Source organism: Misgurnus anguillicaudatus, chromosome 15 (assembly GCF_027580225.2).
Source record: "Misgurnus anguillicaudatus chromosome 15, ASM2758022v2, whole genome shotgun sequence".
Lineage (NCBI taxonomy): Eukaryota > Metazoa > Chordata > Actinopteri > Cypriniformes > Cobitidae > Misgurnus > Misgurnus anguillicaudatus.
In genome coordinates this window covers 7,664,647-7,679,565 of record NC_073351.2, presented here as the reverse complement: position 1 = coordinate 7,679,565, position 14,919 = coordinate 7,664,647, and the positions used below count along the sequence as shown (strand labels likewise).

The 14,919-nt window shown below is 36.6% G+C and overlaps 1 protein-coding gene across 2 annotated transcripts; it reads right to left on the bottom strand.

The window, feature by feature from the left end:
- On the bottom strand, positions 1-14,199 carry LOC129418735 (CLOCK-interacting pacemaker). 2 transcript variants are annotated; one of them, XM_055173595.2, is made up of 4 exons: positions 13,931-14,199; positions 8,033-8,253; positions 5,409-5,590; positions 1-3,315 (listed from the first exon to the last, which is right to left on the bottom strand). In XM_055173595.2, the coding sequence occupies exons 2-4, from the start codon at positions 8,223-8,225 to the stop codon at positions 2,218-2,220; spliced, it is 1,473 nt and encodes a 490-aa protein (XP_055029570.2). In that variant the 5' UTR covers positions 8,226-8,253; positions 13,931-14,199; the 3' UTR covers positions 1-2,217. The 2 variants fall into 2 exon arrangements, with proteins under 2 accessions (XP_055029570.2, XP_055029569.2); XM_055173594.2 differs by having other exon boundaries at positions 8,033-8,233.
- Between the last annotated feature and the right edge of the window lie 720 nt (positions 14,200-14,919).

Genomic DNA, 14,919 nt, shown 5'->3' with positions numbered 1-14,919 from the left:
TAGCATTTTTTTCTGTATTTTATTTTAAACACAGACTCTTCTGCTTCAGATGTCCATCAAACACACACACACTATTTATTCTGAGCAGAAATAAAACTGTGTGCACCATCAAAATCTATGTAAAGAACTTAAAGATAGATGGAAAATCAGTCCAATCATAATCAAGAAGTCACAGGCCACAAAACCTTACAATCGCTTCCAGACAGAATCTGCATATATGGTGTCATTTTTGATAAAATGGTAAATAGTAAAATGTGTTTAATGATTACATGACTGTTGCTGAAGTGTCTTACATTAACATATTTGACCCTTTATCCAAAGCATTTAGAGTAAATGTTTCTTATCTGTATTTTCTCAGGAAATCGAACCGACAACCTTTGTACTGCTAACAAAATGCTCCACCAACCGAGCTACAGAAACATCTACAACTAAATTATAATATGTTAATGACTTATACAACCGGCTGTGTGAGTGACGGACAATTTATTGCTGTAAAAATCTGTGGGCAGATTACTTGAGTACCTGACAGCTTCCTTAGAAAAAAGATCAGTGACGTGTAACTCATAACTAGGAAGTAAACAATTGAAAATACCACAACTAAACTAATCTTTTTAGTGCTGTGTTGTATCAAACGTGACCCAAAAATGGTGCAATAATGGGGATTAAATGCAAAACATGTTGCAGAATAAATCAAGTCTGGTACATAACACCAATCTATCACAAATACAAAGCCTCTGTGATCAAACAAAAGCTAACATAGAGTTTTCTATCAGAAGAAGGGTAAATCTTTAAGACTTGAATAATAAGCGTCTTGGTCCAAAGTGAAAATGTAAAACAGATCAATGCAATAAGATTTATATAAGCACATACTGCAAAGAAAACAAGCTTTATGGACCTTAGTAATGCCAGCCAAGATTACTTTGAAATTTCCATATTCTACTGTCCCAAGTTTTGGCTTTCCATATTTCACATGACTTTTGGGAATTCATGCACCACCCTGCAGCTCTTAAAGGGATAGTTCGGCCAAAAACGATATTAAACCCATGATTTACTCACCCCCAAGCTGTCCAAGTTGCATATGTCCATCGTTTTTCAGACAAACACATTTTCGGATATTTTAGAAAATATTTTAGATCTTTCAGTTGAATAAATGTAATGTTACGGGGTCCACCAATAGTCCACGACCTTCAAGTCCAAAAAAAGTGCGTCCATCCTTCACAAATTAAATCCAAACGGCTTCAGGATGATAAACAAAGGTCTTCTGAGGGTAATCCGTGCGGTGTTGTTGTAGAAATATCCATATTTAAAATTGTATTAACGTAATTAACTACCTTCCGGTAGCGCCGCCATCTTAGACTCAGGAGAGAGTATTAGCGTAGTGTACGCACTTTTCTTAGTGACGTATGACAAACTCGGAGGGCGGGGGGACAGAGCAGCAGCAGAGAAACCGCTGTATGCTGCGTAAGCGCTTATCCTGAATGCGGATGAGACGCAGGCTGAATCCCAAACCGCCTACTTCCATACTATATAGTATGTAAAAAGCGCTACTTTGCGTACTATATAGTATGCAAGTAGGCGGTTTGGGATTCAGCCTAAGATGGCGGCGCTACCAGAAGGTAGTTAATTACGTTAATAAAATTTTAAATATGGATATTTCTACAACAACACCGCACGGATTACCCTCAGAAGACCTTTGTTTATCATCCTGGAGCCGTTTGGATTTAATTTGTGAAGGATGGACGCACTTTTTTGGACTTGAAGGTCGTGGACTATGGCTGGACCCCGTAACATTATATTTAATCAACTGAAAGATCTAAAATATTTTCTAAAATATCCGAAAATGTGTTTGTCTGAAAAACGATGGACATATGCAACTCAGACAGCTTGGGGGTGAGTAAATCATGGGTTTAATATCGTTTTTGGCCGAACTATCCCTTTAAAGATGGGATTTCATTAAAAGTTAACTATGTTTTTCGTCAAGATGAGCAAGCAGGTAACGGATTGTGTCTGATCATTCTGGCTAGGTTTAAGTGTTGCAAACTGGCTATGTTCAAAAGATAACAAAACTAAGAAGTGGTATCTAGCATATGCATTACATTCGGCATGTCTCTCAGGCATTGCTGATGTGGATTCATGCATGATTGATGTAGGAAGGTACAGTACACATTACAGTCAAAATGCTATCATTGAGCCTAGTCCTAAAATACAGAGCGCGGCCTAATGCAAGTTTCCATGTGTCGAGCTATCTGGAGGCATCACTCGCTCCTCTGGAGAACTTGCAGTTCCTCTGTGCACTCGTGTGATGCCGCTATCATCAGTTGACCGCCATTCTGCATCAGAAATGAGAGCTAGGATAGGAGACGGGGGTGCCATGTCTTCAGTCCCATTGAGTCCATACTCCATGACAGGAGTATCAGGATTGGTGCTGGTTGCCGCCTCAACCTCGCTGCCGTCTATCCACAGGCACTTGAGGTTGGGATAGTGTCCTGAGTCAGCCATGACCTGATGGAGTTTCTCCCAGACAGCCGGTGCTGCTGCATTCGCTTGGGCGGCCTGGCAAAGTAGCTGGGCATGTTGTCTGAGCTGGGCTATGTCTCGTTCGGTGGTGGCGTTTTGGCGTAGCAGATCCTGTGTCCTCAATGTGATGTCAAGCAGACCAGACTGGCTCAGAATCTCCACCGTGTTGAGGAACCGTCGATGACGCCCCGTCCCGTTCGGAGCTTTCGATCTTTCGCCAGGGTCACCACCACCGGGTGGTACTTGACTATTCTTATGCGACTCCTTCCTGGCCTGGATGTGAGGCACGGTTGGATCATTAGAGGAGGGCGGAGAAGGAGTCTGAGTGCTCGAGATGGATGGAGAGCTCACGCTGAGGGAGGGACTAGATGGGCGACACGGGTGGTGATGCGATCGGAACGACGCATTGCACTCTTGCTGCTTATGCGCATGTTGCTTGGGCGTTTGCGTGGTTGTGGACACTTCCTCTCGCTTGTTCTCTGTGCATACTCTTTTACTCAGGCTGTGCTCCTCTGTGTTACTCCCCCTGCTGGTGGAAGTCTTCTCCTGTGTTTTCTTACTCGGGTGTGGTGCGATTCGAGGGTAAGAGTTTAGGATGGGGAGATAAGTGTTTTTGCTCTTCTTTCCACTCTTGCTGTCGGTTCTCTGTGACTGAGGTTTGAGAACGTGCAACGGGGCGCTTTGATTGTTGCCAGGTTGTTGTAGCAGGAGGACATGGGTGGGGCCTTGACTGCCTGTAGCACCTCCTCCCCAGGACAGAGATGAAGGGAGGATGTGTTCCTGACCAGACTGTCCAGGCTTAAAAGAAAGAAAAAAAGGAGCAGAGACAGAATTTCTTCTTGTATAGAGCGGATGGTTTTATTGTAACATAAACATAAATATCTTATTTAGGCATATAGTGTTGCTTTTTACACGACAAACTCCTCTTATGATCAAAGCACCTCTCTGTTTCTCTTGTCTTTCTCTATCTTTCCTAAATGTCTTTGTAACCTTCTTGGCTTATTATTATTATGTCCTTTCTATAGCAACAACCTGAGCTAAACTTGTTTACAAATGGCTTTGTGTTTCGGGTGATCCAATCACAACTGCTCCATAAAAACACATCAACTTTTAGATCCTACATTAAAGTGAATCTCCTGTGACCATATGTCTTTGAATTTTATTTGGAGGGACATTGATTTTATGACTACATACATCATAACTATACATCAGTATACTAATGCATGCTGAAGAAGATTATAAAAAAGACAAAAGGAAAACATTGATACTGTTTCTCTCTATGCTTTAATCTCATGTTTAATCTCAAACAAATGTGTGATTTCTTAAGCAAACACACTACACTCTAAAAAAAGTTTTCAACTGCTGGGTTGTTCCCTTTTTTACCCAACGCTGGGTTAAAAATAACCAAATTTTCTGTGTACAAGTTGTGTACAAATACCACTGTATACATTTATTGTATTCAGATCACAAGATATTTAAACAGAAGTTTTGTCTGATCAGATCATCCAAAACTAGTCTTACTTTAAGAGAATTATTTGTACACAGGAATGCAACAACTTTGTGTGTCGAATAGTGCTCATTGCACTGATCTTAACTCTTGCCCCGCCATTGACGAGTTATCTCGTCAATTAACTATTTCGCGGCCAGCGTTTTTTTTAAAAGTTGCCAGCCAGCGGCAGCATTTTTCATGAAAAGAAAAGAGCCTCTGCTTTCAAACAAAAAAAAACTTTCATCCTACCTTCCGGGTTTAAAAAGTGGATAATAGCGGTATTGCGGAAAGCCAAAAATACTCGTCATTGGCAGGGAAGCGTTTTCTCTTGATTGACGAGATAACTCGTCAATGGCGGCGAAAGAGTTAAAGGAATAGTCTACTCATTTTCAATATTAAAATATGTTATTACCTTAACTAAGAATTGTTGATACATCCCTCTATCATCTGTGTGCGTGCACGTAAGCGCTGGAGCGCGCTGCGACGCTTCGATAGCATTTAGCTTAGCTTAACTTTTGGGAGTACTTCGACTCGGCGCAGTAACACCCTCCTTCTCCCATTATGAGAGTGAGAAGGGGAGCGGACTTTTCAGGCGAGTCGAAGTACTCCCAAAAGTGCTATTACGCCATAAAATATAATTCCTCTTTTAAATCTGCTTAGAAAAGTGCTACGTTTTATTTTGTACCACCAAACTTGCTCGTATAACTACTCGTCTTAAATAGGAAAAACGTTGATGTGTTTGGTCACTTCTAACTTTATCTCTAAATGGTACCATTGAATGAATGGGGCTAAGCTAAATGCTATCGAAGCGTCGCAGCGCGCTCCAGCGCTTACGTGCACGCACACAGATGATAGAGGGATGTATCAACAATTCTTAGTTAAGGTAATAACATATTTTAATATTGAAAATGAGTAGACTATTCCTTTAAGAGAAAACATTTGCTAAATTTATGTTAATCTGCAATACCGCAATTATCCACTAGATTACCCACTAAATATCCCCATTTATAGAAAACTGAAGCCAAAATGTTATTTACTAATTTTAAACTCTGCAAATGTTTTGATAATTGTTCTGAATCTGATCTCTAACAAAATTCCTTCACAAAAATGCAATTATCTCAGCTTTTTGCTCAAAAATTGGGTGTTTTTGAAGAAACCTACCCTTATTTCAGAGGTGATAAAAAGAAAAATAATAAAAGGTAGGATGAAACGTTTTTTTTTTTTTAAAGCAGAGGGTCTGTTCTTTCATTTGATATATTGTTTGTTTATATATTTAAAGAAGAACATTTTCTGGAAGGCGTCAAACTTTTGTGAAAATCATGAAAAATGCTGCTGCTGGCAACTTTTTTTAAAAACACTGGCGGGGAAAGAGTTAAAAACATTTATTTTAACAGTGTCTTACCTGTTTAAACACCACATTTTTAATGATGAATATGGGAGTGAGATCAGACGTCCCAGGCACCAGCAGGTGTCTTCCCTGTAAAGGGCCCTGGTCTCCCCCACCCAAACCCTTGTGAACCTGAGGCTCATTGACACTACTCTGCTGGTCATCTGCATCTGTCTGCAATGAGTCTGAGGCAGTGTCTGAATGAAAGAGAGAAAGAAAAGAAGAGAGGAATTACACAAAAAGGAAACAAACAACACATAGAGACAAGTATATATCTCATTCTGCTAATGACAATAGATGATGACTATTATTGCAAACAGCAATCATTGTACTTCATGGATGAAAAGCTTGTTGTTTTTTAAATGACGAATACAGAACTTTTATTTTTGCATGTAATTATAGTGCTGGGAGATGACAAATAAACATGTTTTTATGTTACGCTATAGGTTTCCTGAACAGGGTTTAGATTAATCCAGGACTAGACCTTAGTAATATTAGGACATTTAAGCAGTTTTTACAAACATACCTTACAAAAAACATTACTGGTGTGCATCTTGAGACAAAACAATGGCACTGATAAATGTTAAGATGCATCAGTGCAAGATGTTTTTAGACATGCATTTTAGTCTGTGACTGCCCCTAAATGTTTTTAAATCATGTATCAGGCAGCATTTGCGAGTCCATGTGACAACATGAAGAAACATGATGAAATGTGTGACCACGTGTGTGAAAACCGATTACATGAGTGCTTGGGGAGCTATTATACCTGCTTACCTTTTAAACTCGATTACATGTGTAACGTGCACAAGCAACCATGTATTTCTCCATGTATTTATCTTTTCTTGAAAAATGCATTTAATCCATTATGAGTAAAAGCTCATGCAATATACATCACCAGACTGTGCTATTGCATTTACAATACATTTCTATAGTGTAGGGCTGCACGATTATGATTAAAATGGTTGATTATTAACCTTAGAATTGTAATTGCGATTATTGTGGCCGATTAATAGATTTTACACTGAAGTTTTGAAATGTTTTATAACTTTCCGTGTAGCAGCTGCATGGTAAATTCTAAGCATCCAAAACTAAATAAGTAAGGAAAAACTGACGACGGGCCATTGAATTATTAGAAAATAATGCACACCCAAGGTGCATTATTTTCAAATAATTCAAAAGTCAATTATTTCTCTTATACTACGGTTACCACAAACATTGCTCTGGTGCCTATTTTTAAGACGTTTTAAAGGATAGATCTGCGGTTTACAGAAAAATAATAAAAACTCATCTGCCAATCAGAATTAAGCATTCAATAGCCTTGTGGTATAATATAATTTATACCATGGGACTGTTGAATGCTTTATTCTGATTGGTTGAGAAATGTTCCATGGATATGCATTAGTATTATTTTCAATAAACGCACACCTGACCAATCAAATGTTTTAAACTAACCACCAGAACAATGACTGTGGTAACCGTAGTATAAGCAGAAATAATTAACGACAAGCCTTTGAATTATTTGAAAATTATGCACACCCAAGGTGGTAATGTTACACCACCGGTGTGCATTATTTACGTAAAATCACACATAACTTCTAATTATTTGTGATTTATGCTATGAAAAAAAAATCTAAATCGAATAGCAACTTATTAATTTTAAAATCTCTGATTCACCACTGTATTTTGTGCCCAAACATGCTGCAGAAACACACAGAAATGAGCACAAATGGACCGCTGAGGCTTTTGGCGATTATGTAATTGTTTCACCCCTAATTGTAATCCTGATTAGTTTTTCGATTAAAGGAATAGTCTACTCATTTTCAATATTAAAATATGTTATTACCTTAACTAAGAATTGTTGATACATCCCTCTATCAATCTGTGTGCGTGCACGTAAGCGCTGGAGCGCGCTGCGACGCTTCGATAGCATTTAGCTTCAATAGTACCATTTAGAGATAAAGTTAGAAGTGACCAAACAACGTTTTTCCTATTTAAGACGAGTAGTTATACGAGCAAGTTTGGTGGTACAAAATAAAACGTAGCGCTTTTCTAAGCGGATTTAAAAGAGGAACTATATTTTATGGCGTAATAGCACTTTTGGGAGTACTTTGACTCGCCTGAAAAGTCCGCTCCCCTTCTCACTCTCATAATGGGAGAGGGAGGGTGTTACTGCGCCGAGTCCAAGTACTCCCAAAAGTGCTATTACGCCATAAAATATAGTTACTCTTTTAAATCCGCTTAGAAAAGCGCTACGTTTTATTTTGTACCACCAAACTTGCTCGTATAACTACTCGTCTTAAATAGGAAAAACGTTGATGTGTTTGGTCACTTCTAACTTTATCTCTAAATGGTACCATTGAATGAATGGGGCTAAGCTAAATGCTATCGAAGCGTCGCAGCGCGCTCCAGCGCTTACGTGCACGCACACAGATGGTAGAGGGATGTATCAACAATTCTTAGTTAAGGTAATAACATATTTTAATATTGAAAATTAGTAGACTATTCCTTTAATTGTACAGCCCTACTATATTGTATTTTAAACCATTTTGACCAATTTTGATTCTGGACCAGCGATATTAGCAAAGAGTGCTTTTTGACTTCATGTACTTGATGGTGTAGGTCTGTCGTCAAAGACTCACCAGAGTAACCAGAATCTTTCTCAGAGCAGCCAGAGTCGCGTCCTTTAGTTTCTTGTACTGTGTGTGCTCTTGCTCTAGAGGCCAAAAGGGCGGCGCTGTTGCTTTTGTCCTTAGCATTTTTACTGGCTGGGCGGGAGGTGCGTTCCCACTCCCCTACACTCCCTTGGTCATTCCCCCTTGGTTCCTTGGGCATCCTGGGCCCTGAGAGCAGAGAGACACAGCTGGGCAGATAGCGGCCTGAAGCTAGTTATCAAGATCCTTGCATGCAAACCGTCTTTCTGAATGGATCCCAGTCTGGTCAGGGGTCCTTTATAACTTTAGTCTTTCTTTAAATGGTTGTGTACCCTGAAATTTTGCAGTCTAAAGTTTGGACAAAAGAACTTCTTTATTATTACTATTGTACACATTTTTTTGGATAATGGTAAAGGGATCAAAACTATGACCAACCACAAGAGCAGTGTATGAATTGGCAAAATTATTGCATTTTTTCGGCATTACAGTTATGTACAAAATGGAAATTCAAGAGGTCACTATGTCACTATTTTAACCTTAAACAACATTTTCTCATTATTGTAAAATTAGTTTTATTTATTTTGATGCAGGATGATTTCAAAGTGACCTAAAAGATAAAATCAGAAACCATGACCTTAAATTATGCACTTTTCCTTACATATTTATAAAAATTGTAATCTAACTCATGAATTTCCCATTTAGTATATAACTTTGAGTGAAAATTACAAATATAAACTATTATTCATAAGCTCTCAATGCTCTCAGACATCATGGAGGATTGGTCACAGACATGACAGAACTATTATTGCCTTTTGACTCATTCAGCTTTAGTGTACAGGATAATGTTACTGTTTGTGCACAAACTGAAAAGCTGAAGCTTGCTGTTATGGTAAGGGACGGGACTTTTCCAACACGCTGTAAGCGGAGACCAATCACAACTGGTCCAGCTTGACTAATCAGATCAAACTGAGTGCTCCAAAGAGACAGGAACCACAACAGAGACATACTGAGAAGAGAGGTGCTGCGACAATATAAAATATGAGAATAATGTTTTATGTTTACAATTACACATTTGGCAGACTTGTCATTGTAAAGTTGCAGTGCATTACGTTATTTATAAGTATGTGTGTTTCTTGGATTGAACCCATGACCTTTCGCCAGGGCCCTATAGGCAAAATTTATGTTGGAGGCTAGTGATGCACCGATGTATCGGCCACCGATATTTATCGGCCGATTTTTGATGAATTTGAAACCATCGGCATATCGGAAATAGCACGAGAAAGGCCGATACCGATTGTTTATTAATTAACTGCATAAAGAAATCCATTATATGTAAAAAATGAGTTAATGATGTTAATAAAATAAATGCTGAATAGCAAAAAAACACCTTTTAAGGTTGTCATGCTGTCTTATTATATTTGTTTTAGCTTAATTTGTGCCTCTCTTATTATGTTGGTCAGTTGAATGTTAATTAGATCCAATCCATGTTCAGTAAAAATTATTTGATGCAGAAATAAACTAGCTAATAGACCAACTGTATAGTATTGTATACAAGTGTTTAATATCGGTATCGGCCAGAAGTTGTCTGTTTAAATCGGAATCGGTATCGGCCCAAACAAATCCTATCGGTGCATCCCTATTGGAGGCCCATCCATTTCCATTAATTAAAGTGCTCAGTGTTTTTCTTACACTATAGAAAATAATTTACACAGTAAAATTAACATACCTTTTTATCAAGTTAACAAACAGATTAAATGTCAGTTATAGAAAATTAATTGGAAATTGTGACACTGATTAAACACTTTGAAACAGACATGATTTTTTTGCGTTGCTGCTTTGCCAATTGACAGGAACACTGTGATTTCAGGAAAAATCCAGCATGACAACCTATTCTAGTGCACCCAAAAAACAAAATCAAAACTTTGTAAAAGAGCAAAATAGGACTTTTTAAAATACACCGGGGAAAAAAAACTAACTTTTTGGTGTAGTAAAATATATTAGAATAACCCTCATAATTTCTACATAGGAAAATCTAGTTCTCAATAAATGATAATATTACTAAGTAAAATGATAATAAATACACAATTAATTAATGTACAAAATGTTTTATATTCGCTGCAAAATAAGTCTCAAAATAATTAAGTAAATAAAAAAAAAACTTTAGCGTGTTCAAGTCAAAAATCTGAGTTCATTTAACTTAATCCATTAAACTAAAACATTCAGGTGAAATGAACTTGCACAAAATTTATTTGCACATGTTTTAAGGAATACCCATAATCCTTGCGCCTTAAGCCTTGTTTTCACAGAATAAGAACAGATAAGAACTTTAACCTCTTTAAATATTTGTTAATAAAATGTCATAAAGGTTTAAGCTCTTATATTATTAATGTTGTTTTGTTGTAAATGATAATTTTGTGAAGTCTCCGTTCAAGTAAACAGTGTTTTCTTACATGAACCCTGTTCAGCACATTTTATTGTAGGGTCCTATTTCTCTACAATGCTGACAATGCATGTCAAAAACGCATTTTTGTGTGTGTTTTTGTGGAGAATCAAGTTTATTTAATGATTGACTTATTCAGTCATGAATTTTGTGTTATAATGCCATTTATAACGCTAACTAAGTCCATACAATGTTAAAGAAAATAAAAAACTGTAAATACAACAGCAAATAAGATTTATTTAATATTTTTTGGACAGCAGTGCTTCAATATTAAAAAAAGTAATAGACTTTACCTAAATGATCTAACTTCTAATATAAAATAATTAAGTGAAATTTACTTAATTATTTAACAAATGTTTCATGAAGTAGATTTTATTGGATTTTAGTACACACTTAAAACGAATGTGTTAAATTAACACATCTTGTGTCTAGTTAAGGACAACACATCTAGTGTGTTGTCCTTAATTTAACACATCTCTGTGTTATTTTTAGAACAACACACTTTGTGTTGTTTTAACACATCTTGTGTTGTCCCTTTTATTTATATGAACTCTAAATCAGCACGAAATGACACATAATGTGTTACAATTAACACATAATGTGTTAAATAGTTTAACACAAAGCAATGTGTTAAAATTAACACACCCTGGATGTGTTAATTTTAACACATTGCTTTGTGTTAAACTATTTAACACATTATGTGTTGTTTTTAACACATTATGTGTCATTTAAGTTTATAAAAAATAAAAGGGACAACTCAAGATGTGTTAAAACAACACAAAATGTGTTGTTCCAAAAATAACACAGAGATGTGTTAAATTAAGGACAACACACTAGATGTGTTGTCCTTAACTAGACACAAGATGTGTTAATTTAACACATTCATTTTAAGAGTGTAGGTAAGCTGTACTTAAAAAAGTTAGTGCACATTGTTACAAGGATTTTTTAAGTAAAATTAACTGCTTTTTTAAAGTAAATTTTACAAGTAGTTATTTTCAGTGTATTACACACATCCTAGAGAGCAAGTATATGGATTCTTTTTTTGGATCGTGTCAGATTGTGAACACAAAATTGTGTTTTCTGTGCTCACTTCTCATTTTTGGGTGTACGACTCAACAAATCTGCTTAAACTGGAAAAACTTTAAAAATCAGTATATACAATAATAATTTATCTGTAATTGCTGTATTAAACATGAACATTAACTTGGGTTCAGTAGGAGAAATTGGTATTTAAGTCTAACAAAACAGTCCTCAAAAAAGCCCTCAAATTTTTTCATTTGTATCTGATTTAATAAATGTGCTTTTTTAAGCAACCGCACAAATTTTTAAAAGATAACTGTAAAATATAATATTATTAATTATATGTATTATAAAATTCAGAAAGAAGTTGATAAATTCATACGCAACAGCAAGCGAGAAAACGTTTGTATACTTCAGTTTTTATTAGGGCTGGGCATAGATTAATCTAGATTAATCTCATACAAAATAAAAGTAACCCTTTGCACAACATACGAGTTTGTGCTGTGTGTAAATATTATGTATATTTAACCACACACACATACATGTATATACATTTAAGAAAAGTTTTATTTATATATAATTTTTTTTATTTATATATAATATAGAATATATAAAAATAGAAATAAATATATACACACATGTAAATGTTTCTTAAATACATACATGAATGTGTGTGTGTGTGTGTGTGTGTATTTATATATACATAATAATTACACACAGCACAAACTCGTACGTCATGGAAAAAACCACTTCTATTTTGTATGAGACCAATCCAGACCCATCTATGCCCAGTTTTTATAAAATAAATTTGTATACTTTAGTGGCTTCTTATGACTAACACTTGGAAGTTGATCTGCATAACAGTGGTCTACAAGCGTGACACAAGATTTTACCAGTGTCTCATTTTGCAAAGAGGCTTGGCTTTGTCTGCATGTAAAAGTTAAAGACACTTTAGTAAACAGGCATCTTACAGTCTGTAAATTATAATTAAAGAGGTCACTCACGAAGCACACCTGTGTCTTTTTAAGCGCCTTGATACTATACTGCTGCTCGGCAAGAGGGGTGAAATAAATGTTTATTGTGATCATAATTAATAACAATAATAAATTCATATATGCCCTTTTTATTGAACATCTGTAATCATATTGCTGTCAATGCCATTTTCACTCAATGTCTTCCGCTTAATACATCACCCACCATTAATTACTGTAACACACTTAATAGCCACATTTAATCCAAAAGCTCTGGTAACAATAATACTAATAATTGTAATAATTACTATTAGGGGTGCACCGATATATTGGTCGATGAAGCTTGCTATGCTTCTCAATGAATTACGGTGAAATGCCGCTACATCCAAAAGCCAGGGGGCGCTCTCGTGCAGAAACTCAATATGCGCTGCAGACGAAGAACCAGACACACGCAGCTCCAAGAAATGGATATATTTATATTGCTGTTCTTTTCAGGTATTTTCATGATAATAAAGAATATGTGTGTAATGATTATGTTTGACGAGTGTTGCTTTTTCAAATGCATGTTATAAACGACTCAGAACTAACAGTGATTTTAGATCGATAAGACTTACTGATCAAAAGCCGTCGTACATGAAATAGCTGTGAATGATATCGGCCTTGCGATTTAAAATTTAATTTTAATGATCACCTCCCTATGTAAAAGTATTCCCATCTGAATAAGGCAACCACATTTGACATTTTGTATTGAGTATGGTGAAACAACATTGTTTCTAACTATACATTTAGCAAGTTTTATATTACAGTTTCCTGCACAAAAAATATGCTGGGTTTAAGGCAATGGTTGTGAGAAATATGCACAAAGAAAACCGTTGTTCTTGTCCATATCTAAAAAATGTTCATATCTGACTCAACCATGAGTTGAAACAAACCAACATTCTGGCCAATTTAAACAAACATCTGCGTTTGTCCATATTTGGTTGAAATAACCCAGCATTTTTTTTACAGTTTGTAAATAAGTCACAATAACGTCCCACATAATGATGAAGAACACAGTACCCTTTAATTTTGTATTACTGATTTTCTACTTATTGTCAATATACAGCATTTTAAACACTGTTAAATGAAGTGTTCTTGCTTTAGTTTGTCCCGCCAGCAGGAGGATTATTTATTTAGACACACAGCTCACATACAGACACACATGGAGAGCTCAGACCCCTCCCTTCATCAGACTGTTATGTAATAGTACAACAACAGCAGCAGACAGCAGTCTCCACTTCCTTCTGTTTATACCAGATACAGCCTATTAAAATAACACATTACGTGACAGGACTAAAGGACTTGGACCTGTATGTTCAAATACAACTGGAGCTTACTAAATACCCTTTAGATACACTATCAATGCTAGTACGGGGTTAAAACAGCAGGACAATAAACCACTACAGCACTGCCTACCTTGGTAAAATGCAGTCCTGGTCCCGAGTATTTGGGGATTTACTGTGCAGAGGAGCACGCGCTCCTAACTGCCTGTCCGAATGCAAACCGGTCGTCCCGTCATCTCGCTGTCAATGAGGACGACCACCCTCCGTGACCGAGCCACATAACCTTCGAATGGACTTTTTCTGCTCGTCTCCAGCTCACGCTGTGAATCTTCCTCCACTTCGTACTCCGTACATCTCCACCTGCGAGAAGCCCCGCCTCCCGTGAAGGAACGCCCACTAGTGTGATTGACAGACCTGTAATTCAATAGCGACAAGGCATTCGAGTGAAGTAATAGAATCTCTGGCATGGCCAATCTTGTGAGCAGGCACGTGGAGAGGAGGAACGAGATGGATGACAGCTCGAAACTGAATGAACACAAAATCAGGAGTGGCGACGTGTTCGGTTCCTAGTTTTGGTTGTTCATGTGTTTAATATTGCGTAATCTTGACCACAGACAACGTGTTACTACTGAAGGGTGCATGTTGTATTTAGACAAATCGTTGTTTGACGGTGCGTTCAAATTATTAGCTTGATCTAGGTGGCAACCTCAGCTATATTTAATATTGCATTTACTTTTATATAGACCTAATATATATAATATACGTCAGTCAATTCTGATTAGTTACAGCTAGTTTAAGCGCACATGTTCCTCTGGGGATGTTTAATAACCAAGGGACTACATTAGTGGTCCACACACTTTTTTATTAGAAGGCATGGAGTATACCCACTTCTAAATATTAAATAATATTCATTTCATAATTATCCTTATGCTAGAAAGACAAGGAGAAAAAGTTGAATGGCAATATTTTGGAGTGAAGTAAATATGCAAGACGTGGTTTTATGTCACTGTTTAATAATAATGGGGGCAAATATTAAAAGTACCCACTTCTCCAGGCACCACGTGGTTCCTGTTATTGCAAACGCCAATGATTTTAACCCAGGTTTATAAAATTATATAAAAT

Bases quoted from the DNA above. Each gene is read 5' to 3' on its own strand.
- LOC129418735 (XM_055173595.2), bottom strand. From the start codon at position 8,225: ATGCCCAAGGAACCAAGGGGGAATGACCAAGGGAGTGTAGGGGAGTGG. The intron at 5,591-8,032 runs GTGAGTCTTTGA...TCTTTCATTCAG, and splicing joins GAAAGATTCTGGTTACTCTG to ACACTGCCTCAGACTCATTG. The intron at 3,316-5,408 runs GTAAGACACTGT...CTTTCTTTTAAG, and splicing joins AAAATGTGGTGTTTAAACAG to CCTGGACAGTCTGGTCAGGA.